The 14,913-nt window shown below is 32.6% G+C and overlaps 1 protein-coding gene across 2 annotated transcripts in view; it reads left to right on the top strand.

Annotated features, from left to right (window-relative positions):
- The first annotated feature begins 16 nt into the window (after positions 1–16).
- The window catches only part of LOC130448351 (ankyrin repeat and SAM domain-containing protein 1A-like), an 88,697-nt gene continuing 73,800 nt past the window's right edge, over positions 17–14,913 (top strand). For both annotated transcript variants that reach the window (XM_056785681.1, XM_056785680.1), the window contains exons 1-2: positions 17–220; positions 14,637–14,717. In XM_056785681.1, the coding sequence (XP_056641659.1) occupies positions 117–220; positions 14,637–14,717 (185 nt within the window). In that variant the 5' untranslated portion in view covers positions 17–116. The remainder of the gene's footprint in view (positions 221–14,636; positions 14,718–14,913) is intronic.

Raw genomic sequence — 14,913 nt, 5'->3', positions numbered from 1 at the left:
GCGTAGTAGTGTAAACATGGCTGTATCCGATCAATGAAATCGTAGTACGTGAATGTGTAAAGTAGTGTGTCGTGAAATTATGACTCATAAATAAATAAAAAATCAAACAAAGGGCTATGGGCAAAGACCAAGAACTTTTGGAGGCCGCTAGGAAGGGTAATGTTGCAGTTGTCGAGAAAATACTCGGTCAAAGAGCTAAAAGGAGTGGTCCACTAGCAAGGTGGGTTTATAATCAGCTGTCATGTTATCTTGTTTTTAAACAACTTTGGCAAACTTTAATGTGTTATTAACAGCTCATATCTAATCTTTATACAATTATCAATCATTTAACCCGTAATATATTTAATGTTTCTTTTATATAAGTAGAAAATAATCATTTGATGTCTAGCACCTACATGTATTAAAAATTACCTATTCAAATTTTTATTTCTTAAATTGAAACAAGGAAATATCTGAGCATACAATTAATAGAGAAAGTTTATTTTGTTCTATCTACATATTTAATAACAAAGGTTTAATTAGTGTTCATTACAGTTATAATAATAATAATAGATATCTATAATTATTTTTTTATTTTGGTATTTAATTTCTTTGATGTTGCTAATAATTACTATATTTAACTTTGTCCTTAAGTATTACTTATTTAAACATTTATTAAACCTGGGAAACTCCAATACAATATAAATATTTATAAAAATATGTATAACCAACTGTTTGTTTATAAAAACTTTATTTTTCAATTAAAAATATTTATGTTTCATAATACTCATATATAAATGACTGCTAAGTTGGTAATTTGGAAACGATGTTGTGACAATTGATATGATAGGATTATTAAGTGGATTGAAAATCACAAATTTTTCTCTGAAATATATTGGTAAAACCATATGATGTGATATCTAAGTATAAGTGAAAATTAAATAGGAATACTGTAAGGAAATGTGATGTTAGGATAGGTCTGGTGACTTTCACTGTAAGGAAACTGCTCATTAATATTATCTACTTTTTCAAAAGGTTTTCAATAAGGTGTATAGACATGGTGTTCAGTATATCACTATTGAGATTTGTTGGTGGACTCAGAAATCTGCCCAATTGGATTGAGTCATATTAAAAATCACAAAGTTTTCACTGAAATGTATTAGTGAAACCATATGATGTGATATCCAATTATAAGGGCAAATTAAATAGGAATACAGTAAGGAAATGTGATGTTAGGATACGTCCGGAAGCTGCTGGACTCAGAAATCTGCCCAATTGGATTGATTCATTCAGTTGATATTTCAAGTCACCAAGAACACAACTGTCCATATAATAGTTGTTTAATGAAAAGGTGTTACCAGTTTGGAGTTTCATAGATTGAAAGGCTGATTACTTTTAAATAGGTTTTGCTTGGAGGAATTAACAAGTATCTAATTTTTTTTACTTATTTAATATCACCAGCTATCGCTAACTTCCATTTATCTTCTTTCTTCTTTAACTGGCTCATTGAGAAACAGGGCCTTCTCAACAATCGACTGCTAATCCTTTCTGTCTTGAGCATGGTGCTTCTAAGTTCGAACTCCAAGCTGGTTCAGGTCCGCCTTAACGTCCTCCAACCAGCGAAGGCGCGATTTTCTTCTTAGTCGCCTTCCTCCAGGAACTCCATACATGGCTCTGCGTGTGTCCCAGCCACCTCAGATGCAACACGCACCGTTTTCGTAAATAGGTCCAAAAATCTTTCGTAGGGTCTTAATTTCGCAGCAATTCAAAATCCGCTCACTTCTCGTCGTTATAGTCCACGTCTCTCATCGTATGTGACTACGGGACCGATTATTGTCTTGTAAATTGTGACTTTTGACCTTCGTGTGAGCTCCCATTTATTGTGAAGTATTTTTAAATGAAATATTTCTTCGAAGAAATGGACTACTAAGAAACGGTTTATTTATATGAATATTGAATCTTTGGCAGTTATATTTTTGCAACAAGAATGATGGATTAAATTCTTGAATCTAGAGAGTACTTTTCAGCATGAAAATTATTTATTACCATTAAAATTTTCTGGTGAGAGAGAACAAGTGCTAGTGGGAGAAAAGAATTATTTTTTGCAACAGTACATTTTTTTAATTTAAGTTCAGATTAATTGACTGTCAGTGAGATATAAGAGATAGTAATGGTGCTAAAGAATTTAAATTGACTTAAAATGGGAGGAGTTCAAGTTGACCATTCTTTATTCTTTAAAATTGCATTGAATTTTGTACTTTGACTTTATTAATGATCTTGAACTATTTATAAGGTTAACATAAAGACAAGACAGGTGCGTGAGTAATTCCATAAACAAACATAATAAAAAACGTAATCAATGCACTGGGGTTTCAATGACAATAGTTTCTACTAATTTATGTAATTGGTTTATACATTCGTAGACATGTATGGAAACTTCCTGTAAATTATTAACTGTAATTGACCCGTAATAAAATTAAAATTAATAATAGACTGTAGTACCTACTTGAATAAAACTGTATTCATCTTATCATAGTTTATGAATTTACGAGGCTCAGTCAAAAAGTACAATATTTCAATGAGAAATTATATTAAATAAATTAATTTGATTTCCATACTTTTTATTGCCTTACGTATAACAAAGATCTTTCAAACATGTGAACGAACAGTGGAAAATAATACAGCATAATGATAAATAATAAATGTTTATAAAATATTTTGGAAATACATACCTTCAATAGTATTGAAGAATAAATATTTTTAACACGTTACAAAAATAATACTTGACTCTTAATTTAAGAGTAATAATTAAAAATTCTTTTGACTGTGGTTTATTCCGTTATGCTGGGAATATTATTATTTAGAATAACCAGTTGTGGAATATTCAATGCCAGACTTGTTTTTCTTTTAAAATATGATGCTCAGTTTTTCAAGAACCAATATTCGTGTCCGTCCATATCTAACTTTGGTGTACACATAAGAACTTCTGAAGAAATCGACTTTTCGAATGAATTTATAAATACTTAACATATAAATAGTAAACTACTGGAATTAAATCAGCTAAGTGATTCATTTAGTGCAAAAAACGAGAACTTGAATCGATAGCAGGGAACATCTATTACTTATTAGTTAAAAGTACATTTGAAATACAAATTAGTGGCGAAATATGTGAAGTAATCAAAGATGAGAAGATGAGAAGTATCACTAAAGATGTTTTGACTGTTTTTGAGAAATCTATTTAGGAAATTTGGGAAAACATTAATTATTTCTATTATTATTTTCATTTGTACACTATAAGCTCTACTATTCTTCTTTTTTTGACGATGAATCGTTATGGTTCGATTTTAGTTTCGATTCTTCTCATTTATTGATATGCCTTGTGCGAGATTTAGTTAAATTACATTCTAATTAAACAGAAGTATACTTAATATCAATTATTGTGCCTAAATGACTACTATGAAATATAGTGATACTGTTTTTTCATCATCTACAGGGGGTATTGATTCTCTACATGTTTCATATTATTTTTTGGAGCTTATTTACGATTTGTGACAATCTTATTGCCAAAATGAAGTTCTTGAGCTTAATATCTGGGTATCTACACTGCAAACGTACACAGTAGTCATCTTCTAAAAGGACATCCATTCACTATTTACATATGCCATTGATTTACGCTTTTTAATGGAAAATTTTCCTTAAATTATACTCTTTCATCGTATAATTTTCAGCCTAAACAAAGTATCGTAGTGTCGTTGAAGAATTTGAGCTGTTTTTGTACCATTTGTACCATTCAAATTAAAAATTATCAAAGTTACACAAATTTTGTTGTTTGATACCTGGGTTATTATTCTTGGTGTGGCCACAAGCGCTGCCATCGCGTCTCTCGGCGGTCTCGGCAGATATTGGTAGAGACATTTGGCATGAGACAAGCGTAGGCACATATAGATGGACCCAAATAAACCTACGCGAAATCCGGACACTGCCATCTAAGACGCCATCTCCACACCATGGGCATCACGGATGATCCGGAGTGCCGTTGGTCCATGGAGGAGGACGAAACCGCAGACCATGTCATCTGTAAGTGCCCTGCACTCATACGATGGCGGTTTAAACACCTGGGCAAACCTCACAACTTGCCTAATGACAAAGGGTTCAAGTCAAAGCGCCTGGTCGACTTCTCAAGGGACGTCGGTCTTTGGTAACATTAAGTGGGACACGACGGGCATATCTGAAGGCTTATGTGCTCAACGGCTCCCGGCGGCTCACAACTATGAACTAGGAAACTGGGTTATTACAAATTATCTGCAATGTGGATGTCTAAATTGCTTAAAATAAAGGTTAGTTATATATTTCTGGACGTTTACAATAAAGATTAAAAGTTATTACTGGATCTAATCGTATCTGGCGACAACACTTGGTTAAGATACTTCAATTGCAAGATAAAATAAAAATTTATGGAGAAGGAATTGAACATAATAGCACAATAAATTACTCATGAGAGCAGTTCAAAGGAATGATGATGTTATCAAATTTTTTTGCATGACAATACCCGGAAAAATGAACTTATGAACTTAATTCATCCAAACGCTGCTCAAATTTGGTTGCCGTTCCAGATGCAGTTAATAATTTGTACATAATACTACTTTGTGGATAGCCCTCGTGTTGTTGGAATAATTTGAATATATTCTAATTTAGTCTTTTAAGAATAAAAATAGTAATTGTAGGACACAAACAGGAAAAATATCTAATTTCTCATAAACCACAATTTTTAAATTCTTGGTCGATTTCTTATCAATATTAAATTCTGTTTCTTTTATTTCTCCCATTTCCTACCACAAAATACATCATCAACATTTATTTTTGTTTTTATCGGGATTCCAAGAATGATAAATGATACATTGTTTAGGTTGACGAAATTATGAAGTTTCGTCCTTGTAACGATGTGAGCGACGAGGTGCTGATCGTCAAAATTGTAATACAAGCCACACATTATAAAATTTATCGTACGACACACGTTCTAAATGGCACAGAACAGGGAAAACTGGAAAAATATGAGAGAGGCCTATATCCAAAGGATAGAAAACGGCTAGAAGAAGAAGAAGACACGTTCTAAATGCCGTTGGATATTTATTGCCTTTGTAATATAACTTATGTGCAAGCGCTAACTTGTTTAAAATAGATTGTTTACATTTTTCGTGGAAAATATAAACAAGTTTTATAAGAATGGATACTAATGAAAAGTTTTGGTCACATTAATTTAGAAGTACTGCAAAAACCAAAAAGTGGTTAATGGACAAAGGCGTATCCGATCTGTAGTATCAAGTATGCGATCAAAAGTGAGACTGCATTCTTTTGGATGTGTACGGATAATGCATGAGGAACCCAAGGGGCACACATCAAAAACTATATTCTGTTCGTTATCGCAGCTTACACCAGCTCTGACAAATTGGAATCAGTCATTATTTTGAGTTAGACCTACTGTCAAAAAATAAATACATAAAAATGACAGCTCTGTTCAAAGTGGGTGCCGCTTGAGTTCATAATCGTCCAAAAACAACAATGAATTGATGATACTGAGTATTTGGAGCTGCTCAATCATTATAAACCCGAATTTTTTTAGTCGATATTTGACAATTGATGAAAAGTGGATCTATCATTTCACACCGAGTAGACTGCACGTGATGAAGCGTATTAAATTCATCACCTATCTCAAGAAAAGAAAAAACCATAAATAGCAACTATTACGTATCGATATTGGAGCGTCTGATGGAGGAAATATTGGAAAAATGGCCTCATTTATCATGGATTGGGCTTCGAATGGTTGCTGGACAAAAATTTTGCCCCACTAAAGAGCAACTACGAGAGCGGTGCAAATATTATCGAAACAAACACTGTAGATAGCGCGTCTGTATGTTTTGAAAGTCACGGGTTGATTATATGGTAGTTGGGCTCTTTATTAACACCGTGGTATAGTTTTTGTCGCGAACGCACGTTTCACGCTCGTGCTACGACCATATACCAATCGCCTTTGCGTAACGTATTATCATTCGTTTGAAGGTGTGGGAGGGCAATAAAAATACTTGGATAGTAGGTGCCTGAGTATATCAGCCGTATAAAATGACTTCGAAACCGTCTAGAGTGAGCCGCATGATCGTCTACAACGAACCTGTTTCAAATCAGAAAACATTTGCCTCGTAGAAAAACTAAGACTTTATTTATTTATGCGGTTGAAAGTTTTTCGTCGGTTGCTGACGCAATACGAGGCGGTTTTTAACACGAATCTTCACTACAGACGAAACACTCCCGATACCAAGGAGTAAGAAGCAGGAAAGGGCACCAGTAAGAATAAAGGCAACCAAGTACGCGGCTCAAATGATGTGTACTATATTCTGGGAATGCTGTACGTTAACTTCCTGCGCACACATCGTTCCATAAATGCTGCGTATCACTGTATCATTTTTCTTCAAGATAACGCTCGATTCAATATCAGAACTGGGGGATATACCAGAACATCTCTCTGTGACTAACACATGTTTGGATCAGTGAAAGTAGCCCTCGGAGGTTATTCAACACCGACGATGAGGTAGAGGATTTTGTGCGCATTTGGAAGAGTTGCCCAAGGAATTCTTCAATACCGGCATCAGAAAGATTCCGGAGTGGTGGCGAATTAGTGTAACTAGAGATGTGAATTACCTAGAAAAACTGTAAATGTTTGTAAATATTTTCTATAATAAATAAATGTGTTTCATATATTTACTAATATCAAATTCTGCTTAAAAAAGAAAGGATATGTACTATATTATCCTACGAATTTTACATCCTACCGTTTAGGACCAAAAAATCTCTGAAATGAGCATTAAAAAACTAATTCTCCAATTGTTTTTATCAATATTTCTAACAATTTTAGTTATCTTCCAGTTTTTATCAAGTACTTAGTATTTAACTAAATATTTCTGTCTTAAATAAATGTTTACTTTTTCTATTAACTCTCACCTGACAATAAAAATATTCTCAGTAATTGATAACGATAACACTCAATCTAAAGCACGGAGAAATCAGTTTATTGACATTATTTGTTCCAGTTTGGAACGTGTTTTCTCTTTTAACTAGAAATTGGTCATTCGTATGTTTATTTATATTTGAACATTACTTTGAACACAAAGGTATCATTACTGGCCGTATAATTAAATTTAATGTAGGTTATTTTCGTTCACTGATGTTTTTAGGTTAATACCGGGTGTATCATTCTTTGCTCATTTCTTTAAAAATACAATATAATTTGTCGTTTTAATCCTAAGGAGAATTAAAAGCAACAAATAAATCTTTTCTTATCGATTTGGTTTCCAAAAAATCAAAGAATAAAATAAAAAAAAAAAATATGAAAGGTAAAACTTAGAAATGAACGGAAAATGTCTTTCTCAGTTCATATTGTACATCGTACATATTTCAAATTTGAGTTCTGTTTTGTTTGTCTCTCTACACTCTCTTTACTATATCTCTCCATCCGATTCTGTTCTTTTTCTCTAGTCAGTTCTTCCAGGTATTCTCAAATCTGATGTTACTTCTCATATTTTTCGGCCTGTATTTTTTCTAATTCCCTCTCCTTTCAGTCTTTGGGCTCTACAGCTTGTGTGATTTTATGCTTGTTATATTTTTTTCAGATCAAAATTCGTTCTTCTATATTATCATATCCAATATCGTCTGTATATGCTTGAATTTGATACCATAGTTAAATAAATTTGCGTTTTCCTTATGAAAACTTCTAATGTGCTGTGTAATTGTGAGATATTTTATGTAAAAACATCGTAAGTAAAATTAGAAGCAACAAATTAATCTTTCCTCATAATTTAAAAACTTAAAAATTATAAAAATAAAATATTAAGAAAACAAAATGTCAATAATGGGATTATAAAAGAGAAATTATGATTTGTCTGTTTGGTTTTCAATATAATAAGCGAGGATGGTCCCTTCAAGTCTGGGAACTGAAAATAATCCGATAGGACTAAATTTGGCGAGTAGGGTGCATGAGGTAGCAATTTGAAATTTTTATTCATCAATTTTGGCTATAGAAATAACGGATGTATGAGCTGGTGCATTGCATTTTCATTTTTCAAGATAGTCAATGAAAATTATCCCACGCGCATCCCAAAAAACCGACGCTATGACCTTGACTGCAGATGGAGCAGGTTCTACCTTTTCAGTCCATTGTTTTGATTCTTTTTTATTTTATTTCTGTGAAACATTGCATGTCCAAATTTTCAGATAATATGCGATGTACTGCACTTTCAGTTCAGCTTTTATATTAGTTGGGCTAAAGCTTTTCAAATAAATATATTGTGACACATAACCAATTTTTTCCATGTTTACAAATTCACTGAATGCGTTCAGTATTGATGACTACCAAACAAGTACTAAACAACGTGGCTTCACGGCGCGACGATTCACCAAAGAAGAAATTCTTCAACTAATCAGCTGAATCTTGTTGGTTGTTAAACCAAAATAACGAATTTTTTTTCAGAGTGATAACTTGAATGCAATAAAAACGGTACCAAACCGATAAGGATCCAAGTGCGAAATCTTTCAGTGCAAGCAAATTTAATCTCAATATATCCCTATTATTACTATCTTTTATTTTCCGATAAAAGTCCAAAACAATATTACTAAGTAAACACCTCCATTTGTTTTATCTCTAAAAGTAAATTAGGTAAAATTATGACCCATTTAATTGGGTTTCGACACGCAAGGCTGTCTATCCCAGTGTTGATACGGACGAAAGACTCAACACTAGTAGCGTTGCGAACATCTATTTTAACTAGAAAAGGTGTGACAGAGGTCACAAGTACAAAGCACGTGGATCAAGTCATTTAATTAATTATATTTCATTTTCCCATTTTCGAAGTTTCCCGGAGGATTTGATATAACTTTATTGTGTGTTCTATTGGATTTAAGTCGGGTATTATTGTTGGCAAAAGGGAATCACATACTCTAACACCTTTCTACATTCATATATCCATAAAAGTTCATTTTTCCTCAAAATATAATACCGATTCTATAATAGGCATCCAATTGACGTATGTTGACTTACGTACGTACAAATTACTCGTTGAAAAAGTAAATTCGAACTGGGCAGTGGAAGACTAATTAGTGAACGAGATCTTGCTTGAGAAATCTTAGTATTATTGTCGGTTATCTTCGGTTTTATCACTGGTTTTAACGTTGTAAGTTCCTCCTAGTACATTTTATAAATTCCCAGCATTTGTTGTATGATTTCTTAAAGTTTGCAACCGCAAAAATCGATTCTGTGTTGCCGTTATAACCTAGAATGATCCTGGACAACATTTGAAATCTGCATAATCGGATATCTGATTTTGCCTTCTCTATCTAGTAATATTTCTATCACCATCAATGTCCTCTCCCAGCATCTGAATATTCATACAATCGTATGTGAATAATACAGCAGGTACCAAAGTTTAAAATCAGATTAAATTGACTCTGATGTACGAATTTTGCTTTAAAAAAGATTACATGGAATGGTAATCGTATAAAATAACCCCTACTTATAAAATAGGAGTACAAGGTCAAAAACCATCTGAGTCAAGCCTTCACGCTTGAGTTTACATTCTAAAGAAACACAAAAAAATAATTATTTCATTAGAAAATTGGCATGACATACTCATTTATTTATGGGTAAGTAAATGACCTCACAAATGGACTATTTCTGAACGTCAATCGATTTTGTATTGTTGAAAATTCAGCGTGTAATTAGTAACACAATGGGATTAATTAATCTAACAATTATTTTAATATAATCATGTTAGAATTGTTGAAAGTGAAATTGCTTGTGTAAATTCTATTCTTAATTATAGTTTCACAGGCAAAAAAACTGTAAATAAATGTGAGATTCATTTTGTTAGTGAGGTAGCTGCTCAGAGCACTCAATTCTCATAACATCTAAACGGAAGTACCGAGTCAAAAAACTAAAACAAATATCACACTTTGTTGATAATTAGTAATTAAAAAGTCGATTTTGTTACTCAATCTACTACGTTAAACAAGAGCTTAATCTTAAAGTAATGGGTAAAAATGGACACAATGATTTTGTTGGTCAATCTGAACCAAAAAAATTTTACTAGGTCCTTCGGAAACAGATTGGTAACGCATTTTGGTCAAAGATCTAGCCATAACGCTCCTAAAACAAGAGGTGACGGAATGTTTAATATCTATAAAGAATAATAAAAGCCCAGGAGGCCACAATATTCCAGTAGAAATTATAAAGTATGGAGGCGAGCGATTAACTGGAACATTATGCCTGTTATTGACGCAAGCAATGCTAGAAGAAAAGATCCTTGAAAACTAGAGTAACCCACCAAAAAGTCCCAAGGAAGAATGCAATAACCACGAAGTTCTCTAAAAAATCATTGAAAACAGATTAGACAAGAATGACAAAAAAAGTAGGAGGGTACTAAGGAGGTTTTCATGTCATCATGACACACCTCCAAGAAAATGTTAGAATGACAGAAGATAGATGGTTCAAACGAGCAATAAAAGATGGAGAAAGTATGTAAGAAGAGTTGGTGGAGGTTAGAAGAGATTTAAACACAGTAGTAGTGAAGGATTATCAACATAAGACAAAAAAAAAAACAGAAAAATACAGGCCAGATAAGCCTGTAGAGTTGATATTTAAAGTAGGAAATAGCCAAATGGAATAAATTCGTTAATAAATAAATGAGGGCATGTTGAATAAAACGATATGAATTTTTAAAGTCGCATTTAAAAAAATGTATAAGGTCTGACCTGTGACAGTGGTCAATTCTAACTTTATTTATTTATTTTTCAAAAAAATTAACATTAAAAAAGAAATACTTTATTTTACAAATTCGCTATGTATAAAAACCCAATAATTCTGATTATTGGGCACTGATTAAACGTCTTGGCAACATATTAATATAAATATATTCTTACGTTATTCAATATCTAAGGCGTGACTGATCTAATCGCAACCATGATTCGCCTTTTTGAGCCCAAGTTGAGGGGTTCACTTTTGTTTAACAAAATCTTATGGCGTCAGATCATGAGATCGTGCTGGTCATTCTATCGATTCACGCTTTCCTATCCACCAATTTTGCAAAAATTTGATTCAGGTACCACCGTACTTTGGTTTGCTAATGAGACGGAGCTTCATCTTGCTGAAACTCTATTATATACGTACTAATTTCTCAATTAAAGTTGCCATCAATTGAAAAGAAATCTACGATAGGATTTCCAATATAAGTTTTTCAGGATATTGCGTTTGATATTTTCTCATCCAGTAAGGATTTTCATTAAAGCAGTTTTAACGATTAACATGACCGTGATTTGTAAATGGGCTTTTTTCAGAAAACAAAACATCTTCTAATTGTAATATAACATTTCCATGATTTTTGCACAAAAATACGTTTTCCTGTCAAACCTCGCCTTCCAGAAGCTCCAGAGTGGGTATCAGACAACAGGCTATAAGGCTATAAGTTTTTTTCATATTCGTACCAGTAAACAAAAACCCTGGAATGGTTTTTGCGAACTTTCTCTATATCAATGGATAAATAGGAAATAAATAAGTGTAAAGTAACGAGTGAAATAATAGTTAAGTTAAGTACCGTTTTTCGACGAATATTTCATGAGCCGCAGGAAAATGCGACACTCTCATAAGTCTAAAAAAGACCTTTACACATGACTTGCGTACAATATTTTTTCTACTAACGATAATTTTATCGAAATACTATATTTTGAACATTTTTTTTAAGATTAGAACATATTGAAAAACAACAAATTCAATTAGTAACAATACTACTATTAAAGGTGCATTTTGTAATAAACATTGGGATGAGTGCGACTTGAACCTGGGACCTTTCGCATATGAGCCTTGTACAATAGCCACCAGGCTACGGAGGAAAAATTTTCTTTTCATTAAAGTCGATTTTTGTAGTAAATCAGAAAACACTTAATATTTCCAAAACATTGAAGATATTATGCACGTCCTCATTTTTTTATCAACGAATTTAGTCCCTTTGGTTGTTCCAGAACCAAGAATCATACCTTAATCAGTCCAGAAAAAAAAATCAAACTTTAGTTCGCCTATATTTAGAATATCTTGTCATTGCTAGTCTCAGGTAACGAATCGGTAGGAACGAAGATTTAACCTTGTAAGCTATCGTAGAAACGTGGAGTTTATCGGAACTCTGGACCTAGAAGGCTATTTGTGTATGTCGTAAGCTAAAATCTTGCTTCTGGTGATTTTTCTTCAGTATTGATAAATATCATTCGTGTTACGTCTTTTGAAGCATCTTGAAATATATTTTTAGCTCCAAAATCTGTCTACAGATAATGATCAAATTAAGGAAGGATTCTGAAATAAAAACAAATCCCATTTTGAACAATAACAATGAAGATGTGATTGTGAAACCAAATAGGGAGAAAACTCCCAAAACTCCAATATGAGATTTTCGGATTAATCATTGTCAAGTGTTTGTATGAAGGTATTAAACGGAAAATAGTTCACACCCTTTTGTTATAAGAGTCACGGTAACGTTATTGCTTTTTCAAGTGGCTTCATAACTTCTAATTGACGAGTAAGTGTCACAGAACCAATTATAGTTTAATTTGTATCGTACCTGTATAATATCTGACGTTGAACTTTGAATTTGTATAGAGCGAGTGGAAAATTGTGATTAATTGGAAAATGTTGAGGCCATGGGAGTCAAACTTTCATTAACCAATTGAAGTATTTGATTGTTAACTGGTCTCACATGTCGAGTGAGAGCTTTCAAGCGCAATGAAAGCACAATCAACTTGAAATAAAATGAAAAAATTATGACAGAGAACGCAGGAATTTCCACAGATTATAGAAAAAAGTTAGCTTTGAATACAGAAAGAAAAAAATATTGCACTTACGCTATAAGTCTTACAACTAATTGCAAACAAAGTGTTGTTAGGGTTAACTTACCATCACGAAATATTTAATGGTTGTTGGGCTTATAGTATAAAAAGAAACTAATTACGAAAAAGGTATCATTTGACCTTGACAATAGGTTTTAAGTCATTTTATGCCCTAACATTCACATAATATTATGAGTAGTTTCAACTAGTATGAAATATCTTACATTTTTAATTTCATGCGACAAAATTTAGGAGGTGGTTGCTCGTATGAAATTAAAATTAGTCTCTCCCATAACAAATCCGAGATATAACCCTTAAAAGGTGGTGCCTATTAGAGGATTTTTATTTTTTTTTCTGAAATTTCAGTAATACTATTAGCTTGGAATTCTGTTATTTTCGTTCACTCGCAAAGATGTAACTACGGGTATGTTTTCAATATTCCTTTTACATTATAAAGGGGTGAACATACCAACCCTTACTTTATTTCATATTAAAAGTTATGTAAAATAAAGTTTTAAATGTAAATCCTCATTTTGTGTAAAAATTATTAGTCTTCTTTAATTTTTTTCTCAAACACCAATGAAATGAAGTAAGGGCTGCTTGTTTCATCCCCTTATAGTATAACAGGAATATTGAAAGAATACCCTTGGTTAGTCCTTTGGAAGTGCACGAAAATTACTGAAGTTTGTAGCATTACTGAAATTTTAGAAAAAAAATTAAACTCAATTTTAGTCACCACGTTCTAAGGGTGATATTTCGGAAAGGGGTGGACTGAGGTAATTTTGTTATAGGAAAGACCAATCTTAATTTTATACGAACAATCATCTCCTGCATTTTATCGCTTGGAAACATCCTGTATACATTATATTAATAGTACGATTATTATGAATATTATTTTCATTTATGCTCAAATTTTGGATATCTATTATCTTCTATGAAATGAGTGGCCTTTAGCATGAAATAATTACACCATAAACTTAATAAAGACTTCAATATATCAGATTTTTCGTGAATTTACACCAAAAGCACGGTTTCTAAAACTGGAGTAGCATCATTTTTTGAAATATAAACGCTGTGCTTCATATCTCTTCTTTGATTTGTCTGTCAGCAGCGATATACAAGCAATATTTGCTGATTCTTCTGAATCCATTTAGTTATTATCGAAATCAGTAATTTCAATTTTCATTAAAAAACTGTCGTCAATATCGGTTCAGCAAGCTCTTTGAGACCTATATAAAACTATTTTTTGGGATTACTCAGTCAAGAATGAATAGTAATCCGACAGTGCCAGGTCTGGACTAAATGCTCGATTTGGTAGGAGTTCACTAGTAGCATGTGGTTTAGTTGTAAGAGAACCTAGATATTTTTGCATAAAAACCTCGTATATTTGCATCATCAGTCCACTGTATACCTCGGTATTGATAGCTCGACCTCTCTTTGCGATTGCTCCTAGTAACTGTCTTTGATTTAACCACTCATTTTCCAAGTTCGAGTTGTTCAGATAAAACAATGTATTCAATGAAACGATCACCTTTTGGCGGGACAAGGAGTTATTTACACACCTGTATTCGACAATTTTTACAGATTTTCCCCAATTATTTGAAATGGTATCTTCAGAAGGTCCAAGGGAGCCCGAATGCTGGTACTCGGTACTACTAGAGAGTAATACTTTTTGAAAGTTTATGTTAAGCATTTCAAAATTATACTATGTAATTTATAAATTACATTAAATTTAATTGTTTCAGTCTCCGGAGAGGTCCAGGAGCAAATGTCCAAGATAGTAGTGGCTACTCCGCTCTACATCATGCTGCTCTAAACGGACATAAGTAAGTTTGCTCTTCCACATTCAATTATTTCATGTCAATAAAGCTGTAACCATTATACTTATAAATAAAGTTATTATCATAATTGTTATAATTATATATAATAAATCATATAGCTGTGGAGAATACGTTAAACAAAAAATTGATAGATTTTGATACAAAAAATATAAAAAAATACGAAAACAGAAGTAGGAGAAGT

The sequence above is a fragment of the Diorhabda sublineata genome, chromosome 8, assembly GCF_026230105.1.
Source record: "Diorhabda sublineata isolate icDioSubl1.1 chromosome 8, icDioSubl1.1, whole genome shotgun sequence".
Lineage (NCBI taxonomy): Eukaryota > Metazoa > Arthropoda > Insecta > Coleoptera > Chrysomelidae > Diorhabda > Diorhabda sublineata.
This window is presented reverse-complemented; position numbering and strand designations above follow the sequence as displayed.